The sequence below is a fragment of the Camelus dromedarius genome, chromosome 18 (genome assembly GCF_036321535.1).
Source record: "Camelus dromedarius isolate mCamDro1 chromosome 18, mCamDro1.pat, whole genome shotgun sequence".
NCBI lineage: Eukaryota > Metazoa > Chordata > Mammalia > Artiodactyla > Camelidae > Camelus > Camelus dromedarius.
In genome coordinates this window covers 18,225,660-18,252,129 of record NC_087453.1, presented here as the reverse complement: position 1 = coordinate 18,252,129, position 26,470 = coordinate 18,225,660, and the positions used below count along the sequence as shown (strand labels likewise).

The 26,470-nt window shown below is 51.8% G+C and overlaps 3 protein-coding genes across 8 annotated transcripts in view; 1 reads left to right on the top strand and 2 right to left on the bottom strand.

The window, feature by feature from the left end:
* The window catches only part of MTCL2 (microtubule crosslinking factor 2), a 63,074-nt gene extending 55,479 nt beyond the window's left edge, over window positions 1–7,595 (bottom strand). For both annotated transcript variants that reach the window (XR_004130930.2, XM_010975209.3), the window contains exon 1: window positions 6,679–7,595. Coding sequence is in view for 1 of the 2 variants with exons in the window: in XM_010975209.3 (XP_010973511.3) it covers window positions 6,679–7,353 (675 nt within the window). In the remaining variant the exon portion in view is untranslated. The remainder of the gene's footprint in view (window positions 1–6,678) is intronic.
* A 6,553-nt stretch (window positions 7,596–14,148) lies between these two features.
* TLDC2 (TBC/LysM-associated domain containing 2) lies at window positions 14,149–26,260 on the top strand. Of its 5 annotated transcripts, none has more exons than XM_031433859.2 (7): window positions 14,149–14,367; window positions 15,974–16,033; window positions 17,293–17,460; window positions 18,128–18,280; window positions 18,477–18,593; window positions 21,976–22,049; window positions 23,076–26,260. In XM_031433859.2, exons 2-7 carry the CDS (start codon window positions 16,001–16,003, stop codon window positions 23,209–23,211), a joined length of 681 nt encoding a protein of 226 aa, XP_031289719.1. In that variant the 5' UTR covers window positions 14,149–14,367; window positions 15,974–16,000; the 3' UTR covers window positions 23,212–26,260. The 5 variants fall into 5 exon arrangements, with proteins under 5 accessions (XP_031289719.1, XP_010973514.1, XP_064331784.1 ...); XM_010975212.3 differs by having other exon boundaries at window positions 15,942–16,033; window positions 18,477–18,572; XM_064475714.1 differs by having other exon boundaries at window positions 15,942–16,033; window positions 23,303–26,260.
* The window catches only part of SAMHD1 (SAM and HD domain containing deoxynucleoside triphosphate triphosphohydrolase 1), a 44,196-nt gene continuing 41,929 nt past the window's right edge, over window positions 24,204–26,470 (bottom strand). Inside the window, exon 16 of the mRNA XM_031433855.2 lies at window positions 24,204–26,386. Within this exon, the coding sequence (XP_031289715.1) occupies window positions 26,252–26,386 (135 nt within the window). The 3' untranslated portion in view covers window positions 24,204–26,251. The remainder of the gene's footprint in view (window positions 26,387–26,470) is intronic.

Here is a 26,470-nt window from a genome sequence, read left to right as displayed (position 1 = left end):
AGGTCATGCCTATGCAGCACCTGGGGAAATGACCTTAGGAATAACGTTGGCTGCTGGTCAGGCCCCTCTCTGGGGAGCTCCCTCAGCCCCAGAGGTTACACAAGACGTGGGACTCCCTCCCTCTGCCCAGGATGGTGCTGGATATACCACATACCTGAACACTCATCTTCCCAAGTGCTCTGCAAGAAAGGGATTAAATTCCCATTTTACAGACAGGAAGACTGAGGCTTGCTGAGGGGCCTTACACATGGGGATCATGTACAGGGAGGAGATGGCAAAGCAAGATTTGGCCTCAGACCTGACCCCCAATGTGGAATTTGTCCACCTCCCTCCCTGGGCCCCTGGCTTTGTGCCCAGTGCTACAGACACATGGAAAGGAGGCAGCTCTTAACCATGGCCCCCTCCCAACAAGGTGCTCACAATGCCTCAGCTCAACATTCAATGCTTTCCTGACTCCTTGTCCCAGCCTCTCCCTCACCACTGCCTACCACCTACCACTCCCTCCAGCTCTCTGGAAGATGAGGGCAAGCAGGAAATTCCGAGGAGATTAGAAGGGAGTTGCCCCTGGGCAGTGTTTCTCCTTCTGGCAGGCCTGGCAAGCTCCCTGTCACTCAGCCCACTGGGCCCAGGCCCAAGGGCTGGGCATCAGAGGCCTGAGGGCCTTTGGTCCAACTTCTCCACCTTGGGGACCTGCCAGCCCCTTATCCACCTCCCTACCACTTAGCCGCAGCCAGGCTCCTAGGACCCCCAGAGCCAGGGGGTTACAAAATCCAGCCCCCGCCACACTCGTGGAAGGAAGCCTCACGAAGGAGCTGAAAACAGTAGTTTGTACACATTAGCTCCAGGGAGACACAGACCAGGATTTCCTGTGTTTCTGTGTGGCTGAAATGTCATAGCCAGTGTGACTGTGTGTGTGTGTATCCTGGTTTGTGGGTCTCTGGCTCCTGGTTTGTGGGTCTCAAATGCTACAGGTCTGACATTTGAGTGCTCTGTGCTTGTGTCCTGCTTAGGTGTACGTGGCAGCAGGTCTTGGCCGTGTGTGTCTCCTGCGTGTGTGTCTGTGAGCCCTGGGTGTGCAAGGGCCTCTGCCCTTGCTCCCACCATGGAAGAAGCAGCGGGGGTGTCTCAGGGATGAGCCTGTGTCTGTGCCCTCCTGGCAGGGGCGGATCTGCAGATTTCCACAGGTGCTAGCACCCGTGTGTAATGAGTTTGCGTGGGTTTGTGTGTGTGCCTGTGTATGCATGTGTACTTCCGATATGTCTGAGGGTGTCTCCAGGGTGTGTCCACCTCTGGGACATGGCCAAGCGTGTCTGAGGATGTGTGGGGGTGTGTTTCTGAGCCGGCGGTCTCCTAGATGGTGTGAGTCTCTGTTGTGTCTGTTTGGTAACGTGTGGGTGTGATAGGACAGGAGGTGGTGGATCCTGCATGGGTCTGTGTACTTCTCGGAGCGGGTATCCTCTCCAGGGTTTGGAGGTGTGCTTCTGGAAGCAGACAGCATAAGGATGTCACCAGATGTGTATGTGAGACGTTTGTGAGTGGCTGTGGATCACTGAGCATGTGCTGTGAATACGTGTACATGTGATTGTGTGTGCAAGAGAGTGTGTGTGCAGGGACACAGGCCCAGCCCCTCTGCAAGGAATGCTGGGAGCCCTGTGGTCCCCCTAAGGCCTCAGCAGCCGCTGCCTCACATTTTCCATCTCATTCTCCATCTCGCTGGAGCTGCCCTGCTCCCCCCATGACAGGCAAATGGCTGAGGATCCTTAAAGACCCAGTTCTCAGAGCAGCTTCTTCCAAGCCACCTGTCAGCTGCCTCAGGGAGGGCTGGGACTCAGGGCAGGAACCAGCCAGGAGCTTTGCTGACCATGATGACCACCCTCTCCCCACCCAGTGACAGACAGACTGCAGTCCTCCCCCTGCAGCTGCTGGGAGCTGCGAAGAGCTCATAGTTTGCTGGCTACTGCCCCAGACATCTGGCACAGGGCCTGGTACCCAGGAGGCACCTGGAAAATATGTGCTGAATGAATGAATGAATGCCTGGAGAAGGAGGTAAGGGAATGGTGACCACTTGGACAGGCACTAACATGTGTACTTGATGGACATCATCGCGTGGAAAAGGGTCCCCATGATCCTGGGGAGAAGAAAAAGTCTCAGAAAGGCTGAGTATCTTACCCAGCGTCACACAGCCTGTAACTGACAAAACCAGTGAGAATCCTGCTCTGTGAAGCTTGGAGGCACAGGTTGCCTCCTGAGGGTGCAACAGTGACGAGGGAAGGGAGCTTCCTGGGGTTGTCTATTGAGGTTCCCAAGTACGTTAGCTGTGCAATCTCAGGTACACGACATAACCTCTCAGTTTCCTCTCTGTTGAGTGGGTCGGATGTCAGAATCCTCCACACAGGATTGCTGCGAGGAGTAAAAGGCTTAATTAGCCCAGAGTCTTGCACATAACAGGATTCCTCTCACCAACCTATGTCCCAGACTAGACACACTGTCAGCGACCACAAGCTCACACTGCAGTCAGACTGTGGAAAGAAGAGGACCCAGGATTATACTACCCAGGTTTGGAATCCTGGCTATGTGATCTGGAGCCTCCATTTACCCAACTGTACAAGGGGATGACTAGGGCTGAACTAGATGCTTCCTCTGGGCCCTTCTGGGCTGACATCTAGATTGGATACACTTCAAACATTCACATGTAGAACCTCCAATGACATGGGGCAGCCTTGCTTCATGGAACCCACACAATATGGCATGTGATCACACCTTCCTGTCCTCCCAGGAGCAGCTCCTGATTTATTAACATCCTAAAGCTAAGGGGATCCACCCTCCTGGCTTCTTGCAGCTCCCTCAAGAATGAAGACATGGACATCCTGTCTGCTTGTTGGCTAACAGTAATAACATTCCCTAAAAGATGCACGATTTCACTGCTTGCAAAATGTTTTCTCGTCTACTCGCACTTCCCTGATTCCTGAAAACAATCCTATGAAGTTGCCCAGGCAGATTCCATGATCTTCATTACATAGATGAAAAAAAAAATGTAGCTCAGAGAGGCCAAGTGACTTACTCATGGCCACAGAGTAAATGGCAGAGTCAGGTCTCAAAGCCAGTCTTTGGGCTCCAACTCTCAGATTGCTCCATCCATACCCAGTGGGTTCTCAGCATGTCCTCACATGGTACATGGGCAACAGTTAGTGAAGATGGGGAGCTGGAAGGCCTCAGACCACCAGGGTTTTCAAGATCAAACTGTCAATGTGTCTGCTCTGCAGCCAATGCTGCATCTTAGAATCCTGAACCTTACAAGTTAGTAACCTTCAGACTTCCTTGGCTGGAAAGGACCCTGAGGAAAGGCAACTTAACTATAACCACCACATAAAGGCCCCCCTAAATCCTCCTCAAGTAATCACAATTAGCATCATTCTGTACAGTTTACAAGCTGCTTTCAACCCCATGTCTTTACCCACCATGCAAAGTCATCCAGCGTTAACTGTGAATAACTCAAGTGACAGCCAGCTCACCCCCTTCTCTGTAGCAGCTCCTTCTATCATCTCATTGGGAGACAGCTGCCCCGTTTACACTTTCCCTGCTTGGGCCCCCAGTGCAAGCCTCATGCCACAGGAGATCTGCCGTTACCCACAAGGCCTTCCCCAGTTGACGGTTCCCAGTGCCCCGCACCAGCTGGGAGATGAGCTTGAGCAGGGCCCCACCAGACTCCCTGGGACTCAGTCCAGGCAGCACGAGGCCTGTCAGGGATACACTGGGGATTTGCAGTCCTTCTCTTGGTAACTCAGTTCCTGCACCTTGGAAGCAAAGTGGCCCAGAGAGACAGGAAACACGTCAAGAGTACAATGTACTCTTACTCCACACCCGGCTGCCTGGAGAACTGGCTCTGGGACCTGGAGCAAGTCCCTTCCCTGCCCTGGCCAGTTTATCCATCTGTAGAAGGAACAAAACCACACCTCCTGTAACAGCCTCTACATTTATGGCCCCCATCCACTGTCTCCAAATTCTCACCTTGCCTCTGTGAGGTTGGCAGCTGGGTTCAACAAAGCTCTAGAGAAGTTTAGGGACTGACCCACGTGTATACAGTGGTAACAGCACAATCTGGTCCTGCTCTCCCATCCAATCTCTTTCCTCTCTCCAGCCTCCATGCTGTTCTTCAAAATCCACAAGCTTCTTCCTACTTCCCTTAGCCTGGAATGTTCCTACTCCAGCTCCTCATTCAGCTGATTTCACCTCATCCTGCCACCCCTGGACTCCCTGAGCACCCCCAGCTCCACCTTCACATGCTCTCGGCATACTGTGTCCCTCCCCACCCTCATCACAATCTGTACTGGATGTATTGTAGGACTATTGTTTAATCCCAGTCTCCCCCACTAGACCAACATTTCCATGAAAACAGACATGCCATCCTTGTCCATGGCTGTATCCTCAGACCTGCACTAGTGCCTGGTACACAGTAGGCATTAAATAAATAGTTGGTGAATGAATGAATGAGGGGTCAGGACTACTTTGGGTGGGGAGGAGGATCTATTCTGAAGCCCCCACAGAGTCCACAAGGGACATGATAAGTGTGGTGGAAACGCGTCACGTACTACTTGAGAACAGGAGTGATCACAGCTGCCCTCACTGAGGCTCACAGCGTGCCAGGCACATTAGTGGTATCTGCACATATCATCTCATTTAACCCTTAAGGTTGGAAGATGTGTGATGCACCTTTTTACAACAAGGAAATTGAGGTCCAGAGACATTAAGTAACTTGCCCAAGATCACACAGCCAGGAAGGCACAGACCCTAGATCTAACAGTAGCCTGAGGCCTGTTCATGAAGCTGGAAACACTGAATGAATGAGGAAACTGAGGCTGAGCCCTGTCCCAGGCAGTGAGAGGTCCCCAGCCAGGTCCCAGTCCCTGTGAGACCTTGGGCTCAATCCCCAGCCTTCTGGGACTACTTTCCATCTTATCCGTCATGAGTGGCTCAGGCGGCCTCCAGAGCTCTGCCTGGTGACTTCTTGGGATGAACAGGAGCCCATGGGGGTGGGTCCATGAGAAGACCTTGAAGCAAAGCTCAGTGGCACCCCCCTTCCTTTGCCAGAGTAAGCAGTGGGGCCAAGAGACGGGAGTGAGGAGCTCAGTGTTTGAGTTTATAGCAGCTCAGGCAGCGAGTACGGAAGCAGCTCAGAGACCGAGAGGGCAGGGCCAGGCCTCCTTCTGGCTTGTCTCCCTCCTCCTACCCACCCTCCACTTGTCTTCTCCTCACCACTAGCTTCTGAAGACTACAGGAGCTGATCAAATCCCAGATTGTCAGCACTGAATGGGCTCTTGAGGGGCCTCCCATTTAATAGAAGAGGAAACTGAGGCCTGTCCTGAAGAAAGGTTAGAGGCTAAAAGGGTAGATTATCCTGATTCAGACAGACCTTGTCTTTCTATTCTACAAGCAGATACTAAACACACATCGGAGAGCAGATCCTGAAGGAAATGGGGAGGGAAAGACACAGTTAAGCAAGACCCCAAAAACTCTACTGAGAGAGAAACCCTATTGGCCAGAAGAGCTACAGCACAAAGCTAAGTGTTGCTGGGCAGATGTAAGTCAGCAGAGTTGCCGTTAACTCAGCGGCTCTTGGCCAGGGCTGCTCTGGATGTCATGCCAGGACATCAACTAATAAGAGTAGGTAACATTTTGGCCTCTTCCAAAACCATGCCCAGGCAGTAGAACCCATGAAGCTTCCAGTCTCCCAGGCCAATGTCAACACACAATGGCTGGGCTGTCCCTGAAGCTGCCTGGGTGCCAGGCAGTGGGCAGACAGAGCCTGGTCTGCACCCAGCAGGTGCTCATATCCACTGAAAGTGTGAAGGCAAAGCCTGCTCTCAGGTCCCACACGACCAGAGGGAGTACCCCTTTCAGATGTCAGTCCTTCCCTCCTCTCACTGGGAACATGGAAAGGAGGTGGGCACAGGCCCTCAGGCACCGATGGGGCTGCTGTGTGCACAGGGCCTGTCCCAAAAAAGGCAGAAGACAATATCCTGGGATTTAGGAAGCTGCCTCTGAACCGGTTCTCCCACGACATCATCCTCTCAGGCTGTGGGACCGTTAGACTGGGCGGAAGTCGGACTCCAGCCAAGGGGATGTTCCCAGATGTCATGCTTTCAAACGGGACCCGCCCTGAAAGGCAGGCTGGGACAGGCCTGGGCCAGGAAAGCCCTGGGTAAAGACGCAGGATGGTGTTCTGGCCTCTCTTTGGCAGGGGATGGCCACAGGTCTTCCTGGCAGCAGTGCACATGAGTGCCTGTCCCAGAAAGGAGTCAACCAAAGGCCTGATGTCTGGCCTGGAGGTGGGGGCTCTGAGCAGCTGAATCAGAGGTCCAGCCCCTCATTAAGTACCCACCCCCATCCCAAGTACCCACGGAGGTATCTTTCAAAGTACTTTTCTCAAGCCCCCTTCTCAAATCAGGGTCCTTTGGGCAGTCTCCTCTTCCAGGTCCCTCCCTCAGGAAAGGGTTTCCCAGATACAATGGGACCGGGATGTAAGGGAGCCCTAGACGGACCTCAGGATGCCCCTGAGGGTTTGGGCCCCTTTCCCAGCTCATGGAGTGGGACAGTGGGCCGGCTGGGTGTCTCAGGCCGATGAGGCTGTGACACCCGGCGCCTCCCCGCGGCCTCCCTTTCCTCTATCGGCACCCCCACCTTGAGATAGTCGTTCTCCGAGCGTAGCTCCTCCAGCTCTCGCACGAAGCCGCCTGGCCCGCAGTCCAGCATCTCCTCGGTGAGGTCGGAGAAGGCAAGCGAGGCACTGAGTGGCAGGCGGCTGCTGCCCACCGACGACGCAGCCACTGACGGCTCCTCGGGGGAGACGGGCGGCCGCGGAGGCTGCTGTGCGGACGGCGCAGGCTGGGGAGGCTGCCCGGTGCGGGCCCCCGCCGGGCCCCCCGCCGCCGACTCGGCGTCGCTGCTCAGCGCCAGCTCCAGGCCCAGCAGGCGCGCCTCCTCCGACGCGCAGTCCGACACCTCCGAGCTGCTGTCGGTGAGACTGGGCGGCGGTGGTGGCGGTCGCGGCCCGGTCCCTGGACGCGGACGGCCCTTGGCTCGGACTCCGGTGCGGACCCCGGCCACCCGCGTCCCTGCGCCCCGCGCCCCGGGCGCCACCGCACGCCCCTTCTTGTCGGGCCGTGCCGAGGACGCAGCGCTGCAGGCGGCTGCGGCTCCCGGGCCTGGGCCGCGGCGGCCCTTGGCCAGCGACCAGCCGGCCACGTCCTTGGGCCGGGCCGGTGACGGCGCGCGGTGGCTCTTCTTCCTCTCTGGGGCGGGCGCAGGCGGGGGGCCGCAGCCCCGAGCCGGGGCCTCCCCCACCGGCACCTCCATCGCGACCTCCCTCGGCCTCAACGAGCCGCGCGCATGGCCCGGGCCTGCCCGAACTCCGCGCGCCGGGGGAGTCTCCCGGCGCCGCTCTGGCCGCTCCGGCCGCGGATCCTCACGGCCCACCTCAGCCCCCGAGCTGCGCTCGGGTCCCGAGCCCCGCCGCACGGTCTCTCCGCTGCTCTGGGCTCGGAGAGAACGGCCCGACCGCCTCCAGGCGCCCCGGCTCCGGCTCCGGCTCCGCCCGGTGCCCGCCCCCCCGGCCTCGCCGCGCCCCCGGAGCGCGCCCGGGCCCCGGCTGCCTGCGCGCCGATCGCTCCCCCGGGATCCGAGTCCGGCTGCGGCCCGGGCCCCGGCTCCGCCCGGCGCGGCCCGCCCCCCGCGCAGCCCCGCCAGCTCCCCGCCCCGCCGCCTCGGCTCGGGGGCGCGCGGCTCCGCGAACAAAAGGCGGACGCGGCGGGAGCGACAGGGAGGGACACAGGCAGCGAGCGAGGGAGGGATCTGCGAGGCAACAGCGACCCCCTCGAGGGTCAGGCAGGCCCGGGCTGCCGCGGCCCGAGATCCCTCCTTCTCCGCTCCGCCGCCGCCTCCTCCCCTGCCGGCCTGGGGAACGCACCCGGAGGAGGCGCCCCTGCTCCCCGCGTCCAGGCAGGGGTCGCGCGAGCGGCGAGACGGGGTACTCCCCGGCAGAGGCCGGCCGGACCTCAGATCGCGGGAGCCAGCATCCATATACGCGCCGAGTACCTCGCCCCTCGCGGCTGCGCGGAGCGTGCGCAAACTCCGCCCCCCGAACCTCGCAGAGCAAGACCGATTATCCCATTGTACAGATGCATAAACTGAAGCCTACGGAAGACACGCGATTAGTCAGTGGCAGAGCCAGGATGGAACCCAAACCTCGCACCTCCAGGGCGTGCTTCGGTTCTTCCACCGTTGCTTCCCTACATCCGTAGGGAGCGTGGAGCCCTGGATGCATGCCCGGCTCTGCCCGCCTTGACCGGCTGTGATTTCAGGCATACTCCCTCCTACCCTGACCGGGGTCCCAAGCTCTGCACGACTAAAATGGAGGCGACCCTTTCTGAGGAATCAGACCAGCGGATGCTTTGGGAATAGGTTTCGGTTCCCATGGGGGCTCGTCTGGACTGGACACTGTTGCCCTGATCCCCACACGTCTCATCCCAAGAGCAACTCTGGAAGACCCCAGAGCCCCCCTCTGGAGGCAGTCGTTTCTTTCCTTCCAGAATTATGCTGTTATGTTGTTGATTTTCCCATGTGTCTGCCACACCTTCCCCGCCCCCGTTCCTCGCTGCTGCTCCGCGTCACCGCCGAGCCATCGCTGAGCAGAGCCACTTGAAGCCCTTTGGCTGCCCCGCTGGCTGGCACTAACCCTCAGGGTGGCACCCCCTTGCCAGGCTGGGGGGTGGAGCAGGGCTCTGTTTACCCCTCTGCAGCCTCTTCTTCCTCCACCTGTTCCCCTCCATTTCCTTTTCCTCTTCCTTCTGCCCCTTTCCCCCTTCTTTTTCCATTTCTCCCTTTCCCTCCTCCTGCCCATTTTCTCCTTCCTCCTCCTCCTCCTCCCCCCGGTCCTGTTGCTGCATCTCCTCCTGCTCTTGACACACAGTTGGCATCAGGTCCACTTTGTTTCCATCCCACTTCCCCCACCACAGCAAATACACTCCTGGGTACACCCTCTCCCGTGAGGCATGGCTTCACCCCATGGAAGTGTGTCTATGTGTGTGAGTGCCCCCTCCATCCTCAGCTCCCTCCTCCAGGTACCCCTGCAGGGAGCCAGATATAGAGCAGGGCCACTCAGCAGGTTCTCTGCAAACACTTCTTCAGGGGCATTTCCACCTCCTCCTAGCAAGGCACCAGCTTCCCTGCCTCCACTGTCCACTCACCCAATCCACAGGTACCAAGTAGGACCCTGAGGGACACAGTGGTGGACTTGTCAGTGGTGAGTTTCTGACCTCGTGGAACACACAGTATAGAGAGGTGGAGAGATGAGCCACCAAAGATTCATCACAAACAGTGTGGCATGGCATGGCACAGGGGCAAGGACCAGGGCAGACTCTCCTGCTTCCCGGGCCTCAGAAGACCCTACTTGGTCTAGTCTAGTGTAACAGATGACAGGGTCCTTTCTGACAGGGGTCCAGAATTGACTCCAGGCAGGTGGGGAGGCCGTCTAGGGCTTCCTGATCCCTGGGCACTTATACCAGGCTCTGTGTTCAGCACTTAGTGGAGGATCTCAGAAAGGTTAGGAACTTCTTGTGGCTGATTGTATTTTCCAAAGATAGGTACAGCAATATATAGCTCACCCCAATTATTCTTTCTTGCAGTACGGCATTAAATGATAGGGTCTATGTTCCCTCCCCTTGAACCTGAGCAAACTTCTGTGACTGCCTCAACCAATGAAGAATGGCAGAAGTGACACTGTGACTTCCAAAGCTAAGTCATAAAAGGCAGTATGACTCTGACCAGCTCAGTCTCTCTCTGCCTCCGTCTCTCTGTGTCTCTCTGTCTCTGTCTCTCTCTCTCAATCCACTCTCCCTTGGAACTCAGCCACCACATTAGGAGGAAGCCCAGGCCTCGTGGAGAGGCCATGTGAAGGTGTTCCAGCCAACAAGTCTGGTCCCGAGCAGGCCCCTGATATGTGACAGAGTGAACCTTCAGATGATTCAGCCCCCAGCCTTGGAGCTGCCCCAGCTGATGCCAAGTGGAGCAGAAATGAGCTGTCTCAAACTGCAAAAAATTGTTGTTGTTTTAAGCCACTAATTTTTTATGTAGTTTGTTATGCAGCAATGGATAAGTGGAATGCTTGTCCCAGGTCATACAGCTTGCAAGTGGCAGGGCTGGGAATGATGTGAACCCAGGGTCATCCAATTTCAGAGCCTGTTGAGTGGTATCTGGCTCAGGAAGACAGTGTGTGCTATATAAAGCTCTACTCAAGAAGGAATGAAATAGGGGAGGGTATAGCTCAGTGGTAGAGTGCATGCTTAGCATGCACAAGGTTCTGGGTTCACTCCCCAGTACCACCATATAAATAAACAAATACCTAATTACACCCAAAAAATAATAAATAAAAAAATTTAAAAAGGCATGAAACATTAAATGATTGTAACAATTATGTATCAGATTGTAAGAAATGAAGATGCTGATTACTCAGTGGGAGAATGGTTTATTCTCCCTTTCAAGCAGCTAAATTGACCAACATGATGGAAACTGAATGGAGACTAAATTCTGGAAAGCTCCAAAGAGGATGTGATTTAAAAAAAAAAAAAACTAGAAGTTTTGTTCCTTATACGAACCACTGGCTGAAGGAGAATTAAAGAAATTAGTAGGGGAACCTACTTTAAATAGGGTAGTCAAGGAGGCCTCTCTGAGGAGGTGACATTTAAACTGAATTCTTCAAAGAGCCAGAGTAAGAGAATTCTAGGCAGAGGGAACAGCAAGGGCAAAGACCCTGAAGGAGGACCAAGCTTGATAAATGTTCGAGGGAGTGAGAAGGTCAATGTGACTGGCCCTTGATGAGGGATAAAAGGGAAAGGACAAGACAGAACTGGAGTGGTCAGCGGGGCCCAGGGATGCCCTCAGCAGGGGCTTTATTATCAATGCAGTGACAAGCCATTGGGACTTTGCAAGGAGGGGCATGATAGAATCTAATTTATGTTTTAAATAGATCACTCTACCTGATGGCAAGAGGATGCTAGAAGGTGGATTAAGGGGCTATTGAATGAGACTCAGAGAGATAACAGTGACTTGGATGAGGGTGGAGGCAGTGGGGAGGGAAAGAAGAGCGTAGTCTTGAGATCTGCTCTAGAGCTTTGAAGAGCCAGACACCCTTGGCTGGAGGTGAGGGATCAGAGAAATGAAGTCAAGTTCAGCTCCCAGGTTTCTGGCTTTAGTTACCGGATAAATGATGGCACCATTGAAGAAAACAGCTTGGAGGTGGTCAAGGGTAGAGAGACCAGGCTTGGAGAGAAATGGAGAGCTCTCTCTGGACACGTTCAGTTTGAGATGTCTATAGAAGTCCACATGAAGAACCCATCTAGGCTACTGACCTATGAGTGTGGAGCCCAAGGAAGCAGTTGGTCTGGAGTTACGAAGAGTCATCAGCATTTAGACAATATTTAAATTCAGAGTCCAGGTGAGGTCACACAGGGAGAGAGTCTAAAGAGAGATGAAAAACTGATCTAGAACCAGGAAGTTAAGAATTCCTGGGTCTATCACAAACTAGTGGTTACCAGTGCGGAGAGGGGAAATACAGGGGTAGGGGAGTAAGAAGTACAAACTATTCTGTATAAAATAAGCTACAAAAATACATTATACAACACAGGGAAATATAGCCATTATTTTATAATAGCTATAAATGGAGCACAACCTTTAAAAATTGTGAATCACTACATTGTACACCTGTAACTTACATAATACTGTACATCAACTGTACTTCAATTTTTAAAATTAAAAAAGTTAAATTAAAAAAAATTTTAAAGATTAATAGTTGTTACCTCCGAGAGTGGATGAGATTGGGAGAAGACAGATAAAGGGAGCTGTCAATAATTACTCCAAAAACATCTATCATTAATTGTTTGAATCTTATTAAATGATACTATAGCCACATAATATGTCTTTAATAAAGGAGAAAATTAAAAAGAAAAGAAAGAAAAAAGAATTGCTCATTCTAGAGAGTGGGTGAAAGAGAAGCCAGCCACAAAAGACAAAGAGGGAGGCCAGTGAGGGAGGAGGGAAACCAAGACAGCGTGTTGTCAGGAGTAAATGTACCAAGAGGGGGGGCTGCTGGGTCAAGCAATGGAGAAGCTGGATGAAGATGAGAGCAGGAAAGTGCTCCCTGCAGAGCGACATGGAGGCTGCTGGGGACCTTGACAGGAGCAGGGGTGGGGGGATAGATGCCAAAAGCGGCGGATTGAAGAGTGAACAGGAGGTAGCAGTGGAGTGTAGGGAGAAGAGGATGGAGCAGTCGTGGAGGGGACTGTTGTGTTGGGGTGGGGGACATGCGGGAGATAGAAGAGGCAGAGATAGAGACAGGGCAGGAGAGGCAGAGAGGGACTGATCCAGGGAGCAGGACTGGCTTTCCATTATCCTGGAGGGAAGGCAGAAGAGATAGGTGAGAGGCAGGTGGGTCTGTCGGGAAGCTGAGGGAGTGACTGATAATGGCTTCTGCTTTCTCAATGAAGAATAAAGTCTCTGGCTGAGAGTGAGGAGACGAAGAAGTGGGAGTTGTGTGAGGAGGGCAAAGCCTGTCAGTAAGAGTGGTCTGAGCCTGGACACCAGACATCCCAGGGTGTGTGAGGAGGGTACGTGATGCACCCACCCAAAGTGAAGCCACAGCCCAGCAAACACCAGGTGTAGTCTAGTCATTTTCTCATAACGAATTCAGGTTTATTTCGCATAGCTGAAACCTTACCGCATACCCAGTTTTATATCCTGCTTTTCTCCACTTTAGTAGCAGAAGCATTTCCCCATGCATTTATAAGCTCTTAGCAAACATCACTTTTAATACTTAGAAATAAGTATTCAGAGTGGATGTTCCATGGGTCACTTAACCTTTCCCCCTTTTATTGGACAGTGAAATTGTTTCCTGGCAATGACTTCTGCAGCTCTGAAAGAGGCGGTGTATGTTCTGGGGGAGAAAGGAGAAGGCAGGCTGCAATGCAGAGCTGGGAAGTTCATCACTCTGGCTCCTAGAATCTCATCGTGGAAGCTTTTTAGAGGCTAATTCCATGGCAATTGGCGTTGCTGCCAGGTCACGTTCTGAATTTTCCTGGACACAAGGACAAGGAATGGACAGCAGGGCGAATCTCACTGGTTCCTCAAAGTGCCCTAAGGTTCAGGAAATGAGCATGGAGAAAATAGACTTGGGAGAGGGGCCCTAAAAGCAGCAAGGACCAGATGTGTGACCCCCTGAGCTGTGTATAGTTCAAACACATATTGCAATAGCCATGTTTGAGGTGGCAACAGGGCTCCACACTTGCCTGTTTGCCCCATAATACAAGTCCTTGTGGTGTCCCACCCTTCCTGGAGGGGGCCTTGCCCCAGGAGACCTGGCCGTGGGGAGAGGATCTGGGGACCCAAGTCTTTTCCACCATGGCCAGCAGAAGTGGGGTCTCTTTCAGCTGTGTGAAGACAGAGTGAGCCCTCAAGGGAGTGGCTCCACCAGAGGCAGGGTGACATTTGGTGGGCAGATTTTTTCCAAGTGCTCCTTCCCTGAGTGGAGGCCGCTTGCTCTGGGACTGCTGAAGCCCCTTCCAACCTTGAGGTTCTGTATTTCAAACGCACAGCATTCACTGAAGTCCCACGATGAGCAGGGACAGAGAAATAACCCCACTGAGAGCCTGACACTGGGCTTCCTGGGCATGCTGTCACCCAGTGAGGGAAGAATCCCCAGCCCATCCGAGAGAGGGGAAGCCAGCAGGGACAGAGCAGGGCCGCCTCTCCTCCCCCACCAGCTGGGGCCTCTGCTGCAGCACCGGGAGATTGATGGGGAGCTGCACAGCATGACCCTTTCCTGTAACATTTGTGCCCCTAAGGGACGGGCATTCCGTGGTGGGCTTCAGGCACCAGGTGGCACCTGGTAGCTGTGGGGAGAGGCTCCAGGTTTGAGCCAAGGAGTTCGGTAAACCCCACCTCTTTAGGCTGGCAGGGGCAGAGCTGGGGGCCAGAGGTGACAAGGCTTGTTTATGGGATTTGAGTTTCTGCTGAAGGATAATCACTGTCAGGCCTTCCCAGCTGGAACCAGAGCAGGCGCAGGGCCAGGACCTGCCACCCCCTGGGCAGGTATAAGAGCCAGGACGGAGGGCTGGGGCCCAGCTGGGGCAGAAGTACTAGCTGCCTGCTGGGAGACCAGGGTGCAGAGCTAAATCTGCTTTGTTCAGACCACCAGGTGGACAGGGTCAGTTCTGGAAGTGGCCCCTTCTCTGTGGGATCCAGGAGATGCACTAAGGGAGCCATCGGGCTGCATAGGCTGGAGAGGCTAGAGGAGGTCACCAGAAGCTGAGACCTGGCAAGGTGAGTACATTCTGTACGGTTCCTGCCTTTCCCTTCCCCAGTGAGCTACTCAGCCTGTGAGTGACTGAGTGACTGTCTGTCCCACAGGTGTAGAGACTGAGTGGCCGTTTGTCAGGGACTTGAGCCCTGAATGTCTCAGAGGGGCAGTGTGAGAGGATAGCAATCAGCATTGTCATTTATCCAGCTCTCACCAAACACCAGGCACTGTGGGTTATCTCACTGAACTAAGAACAGAAGGATGGGGGCCTGGCTCAGCACCCTAGTTCCTCAGGCATTATATTCCTTAACTCTTATAATAGCCCAATCAGATAGATAGGTATTAGTATTTCTACAGAAAAGGAGACTGAAGCACAGAGATGTTAAGTAACTTGCCCAAGGTCACACAGCAAGTAAAAGGCAAAACTAGGATTTCAACTCCCTGACTCCAGAGCCTGTGCTCTGAACTACCATGTTACACTCTCATGTGGTTGAGGTCAGTCCCTTCTGTTTTCTGAGTGGTAGTCTCCTTATTTGTAATTTAAGGGTGTGAGACATGATGATCAGAAAGATATTATCCTGAAATTCCCTAAAGGTACCTGAACATGAGTCAGCTGGGAAGTCTTGTTGAAAACATTTATCAAGAATGTGTGAATGAAAAAAGAAAAAAAGAACGTGTGAATGCCCTTTGAGCCATTATTCAATTTTTGAAATTCATCATAAAAGATATCAGATTTATGAACAAGGAAGCTCATTACAATGTTATTTATAATCACAGAAAATTAGAAGCAAACAAAATGTCAAACATTTTGAGAAATAAATGATGTATATCCTACGATGAAATCATACGCAGCCATTAAAAATCATGGGTTCAAAAGGTACTGAATGTAGTTGGAAATTTTTCATTTGTTAAGTGGAAAAAGCACTATACGTGGTATGATCTATTTACAAATGTGTGTATACACATATATGTGAAATAAATATAAAAGGCGGGAAAACTCTTTAGGGGTTGAGAGTTTATCTTTGAGAGATGGAATTATGACTATCTTTATATTTTTTATTCCTTTCTAGATTCCTCAAATTTTCTATAGTAAACATGTATTGCTTTTTAATTAGAAGAACGAAGTTTGTTTTTATTTTATTTTTTTTTAAAGGTCTACCCTTTGGTGTAGCTTGGCCCCTTTCAAGTTGATGTTATAGCAGCTTTGAGAGGAAACTGAATTGCAGGCCATCAGTACTGTGATGGCCTCTGATCCAGCCCAACATGTTACATGTGGGGAAACTGAGGCCCAAGGACTTATGCGAGGTCATACAGGGAGTTAGAGGCCCCAGACCCCTGGTCTGGGGGTTCAGACAGCTGCCTAAAGGCCACAGTGCATAGGCCAGGCTGCCAGAAGGGCAAGGAGGTGGGAGGAATCACAACTAGAATTTACAGCTAACATGTGTTACAACTGCGGCTTTGAATGCCAAGTATAGCTGACCTCAGACGCACCCAATGACAAGCTGGCCTGGGAGTGACAGGTGAGAGGGAGCAAAGGGCAGCGGGATGGGCATGGAGCCAGCCGGGTGTGCCCCAGGCCTCTCCCTCTCATCTCTAGGCCTCACCCACCGGTGCTTCCTCCCCTGGCAGGGCTGAGGCCCAGGCTCCGACAAGAGGATGAAAGGTCTCCGCTGGCGTTACACTCGGCTGGTAAGGGGCCCAGCTTGGGCTGGGGGGCGGTCAGGAAAGGCAGAGGGAGGTGACATCTCTGGCAGGGTGGGGCCTGGGCCAGGGTCGGATTCAGGTGGGTCCCCCTTCTAAGCCCCTCCCCAGCTGGCCCAGGGTTCAAAGCAAGGACACAGGAACCTGCCACCTTAGTGCTCAGCTCCATGGTCCTGAGATCCTCAGGGAGCAGACTGCTGTCTCCATCCCTTCCTCCCTGGAGTGGGTGTCAGATGGGGCTCTGTCTAGAAGCCCGTACAGCTAGGACCCCCTCCTTAGGCCTGAACCTGGGAAACAGGAGAGCAGTGTCCTGTCCACCCCTTCAATCTCAAGGAAGTCTCTCCTTCTCATGAAAAGCCCTGAGGTCATCATGTGCAGGCGTGTGTGTGCTCACACACACATACCCACACACACTCAAGCACACACTCTGGTACAGAGTGGAAGCTCAGTGGAGAGAATGAATGAATGAATGAATGAATACATCACCATCCCTGCCCAACATCCGTGCCCACTGACACATATTTACATGATCCCAACTCACACTCACAAACACATTGATAGGCAATACACAAAGCTGCATTCAACACCCGCTCACACTCATTTGCCTCCACAACTCTGTCTTCAGCAACACACAGATTCACACAGACGAATGCGTACTTTACACAAACCTGCCCGTTGTCTCACCTGTGACCACGCATCGTTTCACCGGCTGACAGGGAAGCCTCTGGGCCTTGTTTTCTTCCTCTGTGAAATGAGGATAATGAGCACATTCTTCTCAGGATTCTTGGGAAAATTCAGAGAGCTCACACACAGCAAGCATTTCACACAGGTCTGTATGATGTGTGCTGTATATTATTCATTATTATCACTATTATCGTTATTTCATGTGCAAATGCACACAGTTGCGGCTCCCAGGGCTGGGCTGCCACCTGCCCTTCTCTCCTGCCCCCTAGTTTAGCACTCAATCCCTGACCCCCACTCTGGATCTAGAGCAGACAGGCAGACAAACCGCGGGGCCCTCAGCCACATCCGATGGGCGTGGCTGGCAGGAGCCCTAGAGGGAGCCAGCTGGAGGCAGGGGCAGGGGCTGGTCTGTCGTGGCCGCTTCCCAGGCTCCCTGGGCTGGGCTGGCAGTTGCAGGGGCCTGGGCAGGGGTGGTGAGGCCGCCGAGGCTCTCAGGCTGTGGAGATGTGGAAACTGGTGTCTCCTTGTCCCTGGACTCACCAGGCCTCTTTGTGTCTTCACAGCCCAGCCAGGTGGAGGATGCTCTGTCCGGGGAGGAGGGTAAGGAAGAGAAAGGGGAAGAGGAGAAGGAGGAGGAGGCAGCCCCAGCCCCAGCTCCTGTTCCTGAAGATCCCGCGGAGCCCCAGCTGGCAGAAGCCAGTCAGGTCCTGGGAGCCTCGGAGATTAGGCAGGTTCGGGCACAGATCATGGCACAAGGACTTCAGCCCTGAGCCTAAGGGTCCCACCCTCCTGCCCTACCCTGGCCAGGTCCAAGGACACCTGGGCCATTCCTGCTCTGTCTTAAGCTCACTGTGTCACCTTGGGTGAATCATTTCTCCCCTCTGGGCTTTCTTTCCTTGTAAAATGATCCAGTGATACTAGCACAACCATCTTCACTGGGCCAGGAGTTTAAGGATATAGTGAAATAATCTTATTCTTTAGTAGAACCAGTCCTTGGGAACTAATGCCAAAGCTGGGGAGGGGGTGGGAGGATGAAGTGTGGGGATCAGGAAGAGGAATTCAGCATCTCATCTGTTCTCTGGCTGCTAGAGGCCGAGGTGAACCCCCTGACCTGGGTTCAAATTCTGGCTCTGCCGCATACTCCCCAGTGGGCTTTAGACAAGTTGCTTCAACATCCCTGAGCCTCAGTTTCCTTATCTGTAAAATGGGAATAATAATCTCTCTCTGAGGGCTACTGCTAACAGGTGTGCAAGTCCCCTGTAAACAGTAAGCTACTCTGTAAAGCACCATGCCTGTGAGTGGCGGCTGTTTAACCTCAGTCCTTCTGGGACTCCAAGGATATGAAGCAAGGAGTGGGGAGGACCAGGAGCCCTCACTCACCTCCAGCCCTGTCCCCAGCTCAGCCTTCACCTCCCTCCGAGGCTCACTGGACGCTCCTGGAGCCTGGCCTTCTGCACGTCGAGGGATGGCTTCAGTCTGCGGAGCCTGTACAGGCAGATGGAGGGCCACAGTGGGCCGGCGCTGCTGGTGCTCAGGGACCAGGACGGGCAGGTGAGCCGTGCCAGGGAGGGTTAATGGAACGGTGAATGCTGATGGGCCTCTCAGAGCTCTCCATGCCCCAGCTCTGCCCCACGCTCCCCAGGCACGTCTCTAGGACGAGCCTACGTTACCACGTCTGGAGTGCAGGGTTGCCAGAGGACCTCCAACTCCCTTCCAGCTGCAAACTGAAAGCTCTTCTGCTTTCTAGATGTTTGGGGCCTTCTCCTCCTCGGCCATTCGACTCAGCAAAGGCTTCTATGGTACTGGCGAGACATTCCTCTTCTCCTTCTCTCCACAGCTGAAGGTGATGTTCTTAACCTTCCAGGTAGGGAGTGGGATCCATGGCAGGACAAAGAACCCAGGGTCTCAGTGGCCCCCAGTTCCAACCCCTGTGCTGGGTGCCTGGTGTCCTCCCATCCTTCTGCAGACAGAGTGCAGCCGGACAGTGGGAGGCAGAGCACAGAGCATCCCCCTTGGCCTCAGTCCCTGGCAACCAGTGACTGGCTTGAGAGGAGGTTTGTCAGTGCCAACTGTTGAATTCAAAGGCCATTTAGTTTGGTGTGTGCTTTTCTCTAGCAATATTCAGCATCGCAGATTCAGGCACAGGGAGGGTTCATCCACTACTAGGGTTTTGCCGAGCTGATTTAACAGAGAGGGAAAAGGAAGTTGAAGGGAGTAGAAATACAAAATAGAGGAAGCAGTAGTTCCAGGTGCCTTGGTTTGCTCTTAGAGACCTTCTCCCCAGTGCACAGAGCAAGACACCTACAGATACATCCAGCAACACAGTCATCTGGTCACATGACAAGGCAGTCACAAGGAGCTTGGACTGACTGCCTTGCTAAAGACAAAACACACCATATCTACTCCATCAGCCAGTCTGGTAATCTTATCAGAAAAGAGGAAAGGGGTCCATTGTTTACAGTAAACCCATGCTGGATACTGGTCATCACCACTGGCCTTGCAGGGTTCTAAAGGTCTACAATCTTCCCCAGGGCAGTAGTGCTGACAGCTCCTTGGCAGAATTCTGTGCTGGTTCCTCCTCATCTCTCCAACTTTTTACCTTCAGAGGGTCCTAGAGCTCAGTTTTTGGTTCTCATCTCTTCTCTGACTGCCCACTTTTCCTTTGATGTCTCATCCATCCTTACAGCTTTCCACGCCATCCACGTGCTGATGGCCTCTTCCTCTGGAGTCTGGACTCACACACACCCCATCACTACCCAGCGTCTCCATCTGGATCTCAGACATGGCATTGGGAGCCTCACATGTTCAAAGCTGCACTCCTGATTCCCCCCCCCCCCCCCGAAAATCAGTTCCTCCTGCCACCTTCCCTGACAAAGCTAATGAAACTTCTGTCTTTCTGGCCCTCAAGACCAAACATTTTGGAAAATTTCTTAGCTCTTCTTTCTTTCACACCCTACATCTGAGATGTCGAGGAATCCTGATGGCTCCTCCTTTTTCTGTCTCTATCCAGAATCCACCACTTCCCACCTTTGCTGTCACCCTAGTTCAAGCCACCATCATTACTTGCCTGTGTTCTGCTACAGCCTCCTAACACTTCTACCTTCAGTCATCACATTATCTGAAGTGATCCTTTTAAAAGGTAAGTCAGACCACATCACTCATTGGCTTCAAGCTGCCAGTGGCTTTTTTCTCCCTCAGAGAAAAATCAAAGCCTTTACAATAACCTACAAGTCCCTATGCCTTCTGGCCTCTTTCTGATGTCATTTCTTGCTACTTTCCCTTTCCCTCACTCTGCTGTAGCCACACTGACCTCTGAACTGGCCCTTAAACATGCAGGCCTATTCCTACCTCAGGGCCTTTGCACACACTGTTCTGTCTTGTGTGCTCTTCATGGGACTTCCATGTGGATCAGTTCTCATTTCCTTCAGGACTCAGACGTCACTCTCTCAGCAGGGCCCTCCCTTTAAATTTACAACACTCCAGCCCCCGGAAACCCTTATCACCTTTCTCTGTATTTTTCTCCTTTGCAGTTGTCACCACCTAACATACTATTTGTTTTACTTACCTGCCTCCTGCTACTAGAATGGGAGTCCCATGAGGCAGGAATTTTTGTCTGTTATGTTCACTGTTCTAAACAGGCACCTAAAACGTGTCTGGTACTAAATGCTAAAAAATAAAAAAATAAGAAAAAATTCTTGAATGGAAGGAATAATCTTTTCAGGGGATCACTATAGTCTTCCCATGCTGTTGTTATGGAATCTCATCTTTTCAAAAAATTAATAAAAAGTTTTTGCCTATCTTTGGTCTTCTGGCACCTCTTGTATTCTTCATGAATTCCCAGCAGTTCCTTGACCACTATTCCAAGAAGCACCAAGACCATGGTCTTACTTTTCTTCTGTAACAATATTTATCTTCCTTTTTTTCCAGTTTGAAGGTCATGTTCCTTGAGGAAACTAGAGGAGTTGAATGTTTCTGTCTTCTCCTGGCCACTTGTTAATATTATCTCATCTCTTCTGAGCCAGGGCTTATCTTTCTTTTATTCTTCCATCTTCTTGCTAAAAACATTTTGGTTGCTCAGAGCATTTTTTTGCAACTGATTTACAGGTAATAATATGCCATACTTGTGCGGCCCTTTAAAAATCTTTTTATTAGCTAAATTGACTCTAGAATAACTTGTTCATTCAACAAACATCTATACCGTGTCTTGGGAATACTGCCAGAATAAAGATGCTTACAAGTTAGCAGGGTGGGCAATGGCACGTTGGCACATGAACGGGGCCTGGGAGGAAGGGCTACTTTAGAGAGCATGGTCCAGGAAATTTCTCTGGGTTGACATTTGGGCTGAAAGATGGGAAGTGGGCCATCTGAAGATTGAGGGGGAAAGCATTCCGGGCAGAGGGATGAGCACACGTGAGGGTCCTAAAGAAACAATAGCTTCGAGTGTCCTCTGGTCAAGGGTCAGTGTAGCTGAAGTGTAGTCAGTAAAGGGGAGAAAAGGCAGGAGAGAAAATCAGGGGCAGAGCAGGCTGGGCTTTCGGCTGTTATCAGGAGCCAGATTTTAGTCCTATTGCCAGGGGAAGCCATTGGAGGGCTTTAGCAGAGTAGGACTAATATCTGATTAGATTCTGAATAGATCACTCAGACTGCAGTGCAGAGATGGGCTGTGGGCAGAAGACAGTGGAAGCAGAGACCCATTAGGAGGCTGTGATCCAGGGAGGAGAGACTGGTTGGGATGGATGGGACAGATACGGTGGAGGCGGGGGGGGGGGGGGCTCTTTGGGGTGAGTCCCACAAGACTTGCTGAGGAACTGGGTGTGAGGCAGCCCTGGAGGGTGAGCAGGCTTGGTGTTACTCCAGTGAGATGAGGAAACAGTTAATAGTAGAATCAGGGCCCAACTCCTGACCTGAACTTTTCCCCTCCCCTCTCCAGCTTTGGAAGAAGGAAACCTCAGAGGGTTCTGGTCTATTCCTAGAACAGAGGGGCTTTGGGGCTGTGGGAATTCAGACTGGAGGGCAAGAGGAGGTGAACTCCAGGGAGACTAGAAAGACATTGCAAGAAGCAGGAGCCCAGAGTACTTCCTACAGCTTATTTGGGGCCTGGATGTTCTGTTCCCTCCACAACACTGCCACCCAGTGGTGTAAAGTCTAACAGCAAGGGCAGGACTCGGTAACCGGAGGCTCTCTTGTCTTCACAGGTCTTTGTTTTTGAATTAAAAAAAAATTTTTTTTTCTTTTTCTCATCACAGGTCTTTAAGTGGACAGGAAGGAACTCCTTCTTTGTGAAAGGAGACTTGGATTCACTGATGATGGGCTGTGGCAGGTGCGTGTCTCAGTCCTCAAGTTTGGAATCTCGGAGTGCTCTGTGCTCTGGTCCCTCTTCCTATCTGGAAAGGCTGGGCTAGGCTGCCCCAGACAAACTGGGGAGGCTGCTGGTAAACCCTGAAGATTATCCCTTCAACACCCCACTGGGGTGCTGCCCAGTCCCCCAGCCAACCCCCTCAACTTCACTCTAAGTCAAAATCAGGAGGAGAGGATGGTGTGAGCTTTCCCCCAGTGTTCAGTTGGTGACAGCTTAGTCTGAATTTTTGTAGCTTTGGGAATAGCATTTCCCATGGTTGGACGAGTCTAGAGTTAAGGGATAAGCAAACCTCAAATTTACCTGTCAGCCCCGTAATCCTAGGGAACATCTCAGTGGAGGCAGGGAGGCATCTGTCCAGGCACTCAGTGTGTGTGTGTTGGGGTCGGGAGGTGGAGTGGGTTAGGAAGACAAGGTTAGTTTCACCCCTGGTGTGACCTGCACATTCAGGCAGAATAAATCTTATCCTGAGGGCAGAGATGAAAGCATTGTTTGACTAGTACCAAGCAAATTCTCTGCTCTCCCAACTGCCTGAAAAGCCTCCACTGAGAGGCAGCCTGGCACAGAACGCAGCAGCCATTGCTGATCTGCGGTAACCCAGGTCCCAGCTCGTCTAGGTCTGCTGTCAAACATGGGGATTAGAGTGGATGCTCTCCGACGTGTTTTGTGCTCAGAGTCCATGCTAGTGAGAGTCACTCCTTTGGTTAAGCGTTGTCATCTTAAAACGTCCCAAATGTTCTAAAGCTGGCTTGTGGGGATGGTTGTACCACTCCATCTACCAAAATCGTTGAACTGTAAAAAGAAAAATGCTCCAAACCCTGTGGGGAACAACATGTGAGTCTGTAACAGTTCAGGATAAATTGATTTAAGGGGAGATCAAACCAAGAAAAAATGGGGCTGTGGTCATGGTGTGGCCAAGGGCTGCTGGTTCAGATCTCAAAGGTCTCAACACCCAGCAGTGAGCCATGCCGACTTCCCTCTTCTCTTTAGTGGCCACTTTGGGCTGTGGTTGGATGGAGACTTGTATCACGGGGTCAGCCACCCCTGTGCGACCTTCAACAATGAGGTGCTGGCCCGGCAGGAGCAGTTCTGCATCAAGGAGCTGGAGGCCTGGGTTCTGAGCTGATGTCCTCGGGGAGGGCAGCTTCCTGAGGCTTGGACCTGCCCATGGATGCCACCTCCCTCTCACAGGGCAGCTTATTCTGTCCCAAACGCAGATGGTGAAGTGTCCTAGTGCTGACTGTGGTTGTGAGCCAGCCTCTCATTGCCTGAGGACCAAGATAGGCATGGAGACAGGCAATGTTCTCCTGGAGAGGGGACTTTGAAGGAGTCCAAGAAAAGACACGTGCACCTTACCCAAGCAGCACAAAGTGCCTCCTGAAAACGATCTTTTTAGAAACTATACAACTAATACATGTTTATTATAGAAAAACAGAAGATATAAAAAATAGAAATTGCCTAAAATTCAACCACTCCTCGAAACACTAACATCTTCATGCACACTCTTCCGGACAATCTTCCAAGGAGATGCATGTCTACATCTTACGAGATTCTACTCTATGTGTTTTGGAAATTATTTTAACTTTAAATACTGTCAAACCTCGGACATCTGGACTCAACCACTGAAATAAATAAAGACTCCAGTGGCATCCTTCTTTTCCTAGAACACTGAGGGCTTTCTGCCTGCCACCATTGTGCTGGGTGCCTACAAATCTCTTATTTAATTCCACGAGGAAACTATGAAAGCAGCAAATGAACAATATGCATATTTGGATGAAGCTGAAATTCTGTAGATGGGAACCTCATGTAGGTTAAAAAGGAGGAAGGATACGTTCTCAGAACTCAGAGCTCAGAACTCCCCCCCACCAATCCATATCCCTTCCCATGTTAGTGCCTGTCTCCTGCCAGAAGAATATTCTTTATTAGGTCATTACTTGCCATTATTGAATGAGGAAAACCAAGTAATGGAGGTCCTGTTAATACCATCCCCTCACGTGCAGGCCCAACACAAGGTATAAAGAAATATCTGGCACATTCCTGGACAAAACACAGTTCCTTTGCACAAAGGGGTCAAAACTGAGCACCCAAGTGTGAGAGAAAGCCATCAGGAAGACACGGTTTCAGGATGGAGATACATTCATGAAGCTTTATTGCAGTTGTTTCCCTCACCCAGATGAAGTGACCAGTCTCTCTGACCTGCAATTCAATTTACATTCTCAGGGTGACAATGCTCAGTAACTCTAGAGGCCAAGCTGTTATAAGTCTCCATTTTTCATACAAATAGTGAAGACTTCCTCAAGAAAAACTTAACCTTGTAAATGGCACATGGTTCCCATAATTAAAACAGTTGCAAAGAGCATAAAGTGCAGCTGCCTTATATGTAACAAAAAATGCAAACAAAATAGATTCAAGTTGTTTCTCAGATAGCATAATGATACAATTGAGACCAAAACATTCCACAGTAAAATACAATGATTTAAAAGTAGGAGTTACAAAAATAAAACAATCTTAGCGGAGAAACATTACATTCTTGACCTTCGGTCTGAGACGGATAATTCTCCCTATTGAAAGTTTAAGGGGCACCTTGACCAAAACAGATATGACCACTACCATGGACCACTCTCCTTGTGCTTCTGTGAGACCACATGTGACCACACACCCACCACACAGCATTGTGGTGGGAGAGGAGAAGGGTTTTAACTATTCCATGAATTAGGGGTCAACTCTTGATTATCTACTGAGGGATAAGGGAGGGGTGATAGGGCAGGACGGCAGACATTCCAAACACATGTTACCCTAGTGTCAACAGAACTTGGTTGCACAGTGGAAGGTGGCAGCACTCCTGAGACTCTGTGGATAATCAGCTGGCCTGTGGTCTGAGTTCCTCCCTCCCTCCCTCTTGTTTCTGCCCAGAGCCAGGGCCAGCCCCCTGACTCCCAGCCTGCCAGGGAAGCTTTTGTAAGGGAGTGTAGAAGCATAACATGTTAGGGGCTCATGACTACACTCCCCACTGCCTTGCATCTGGCAGCCATCAGCTTTGGGTCTAACTCCAGACTTTGTTCTTGGTGAATTTCTGTAGCCCTGGGGACGGATGGGTTGGGACGGTGCCCTCAGCTCGGAAGCACTGCTCAACTACAGCAGTACTGACTCTGCTGCTGGAGGTAGAGATACAAAGGGGAATCTGGAATTCACCAGGCAATCGCTTCATCTCAGCACAGGCAGCTCAGTGCTTGCTCTGAAACCCACAGCATGCACTGAACTGGCAAAAACCAAGTCCCAGCTCTGAGGAGCCCTGAGGATGGTTCTTGTGGTGACCTCTGATCAGCACCCAAGTGAGATGCAGAAGGCAGGTGGGAGGGGACCTGCCTTCTCCAGGCAGAGCCATGGTAAAACTGTCATGGCTTGGGCAGTAAGTACTCAGGAGAGAAAGAAACCAGCACAGGCTGGAGCCACAACCGACCCAGAGGGCAGCCTGGTTTGGGGGCTCCCTCTGCACTGGGGCTAAGGGTCTCCTATCAGGTAGTTTTATGTCCCACTTCAGAGGAGGCCAGAGCCCTCAGATCTTCTCAACAGATCAATCAGGCCTTTCACTGAAAGGCTGGAGCCCACTCCTGGCCCTCATCTGCTGTTCACCCCAACCTGGCAGCTTACAGGGGGCCAAGCGGGTGAGGGAAGGTGCCTTTCACCAATGCTCCGATCGCTCGGGGAGATCTGCCCTCAAAGTCTGGGTGCTGGGCACCTCCTCAAGGGGCTAGGATTTTACATTTTGTTTTTAGCCACAGCTGTTCATGACAATCCCAAATGCGAATTCCAGTGTGCACCTTTGTCATAATATATCCAATTTTTTTAAAAAAACAATCGTATGTCATAAGAGTTCAGAATACATAAAAGAGCTGTTATTCTAAGAAAATAGGCTGATAAAGAGGAAAGGCTTTGATTAATATTAAAAAATAGGCAAGGCAGTGCCTTCCATAGCTCATGTAACAAGATTTGCCTAATACCTGTTACTGTGAATAAAAATGACTTCGCCTGTGCGTACATTCATAATGTGAAATAAAAAGCACGAATTGTCACTAAATTCGTAGAGCTCCGTGATTTGAACTCCCTAAATTAATTGCGTTGGGGAACAGGGGTGAGGCTTTTTGTAAACACCTGATGGCAGACATTCACATCGAGTTGTCCGCAAAAAGCTGGTCTCCGGATTTGCATACGACTTGGATGCGAGCTGGACTCTGGGCTGAGTCTGTGCAATTCCACTCCATTTTTAGAGGTGTTATGAGTGGGGCTACAACATCACCATCCTGTCAAAGAGAGAAAAGCTAGGAGCAGAGAAGAGCCAGTTTTCATGACTTTGAGCGAACATCTCAGGCACATGTATCCTTGCC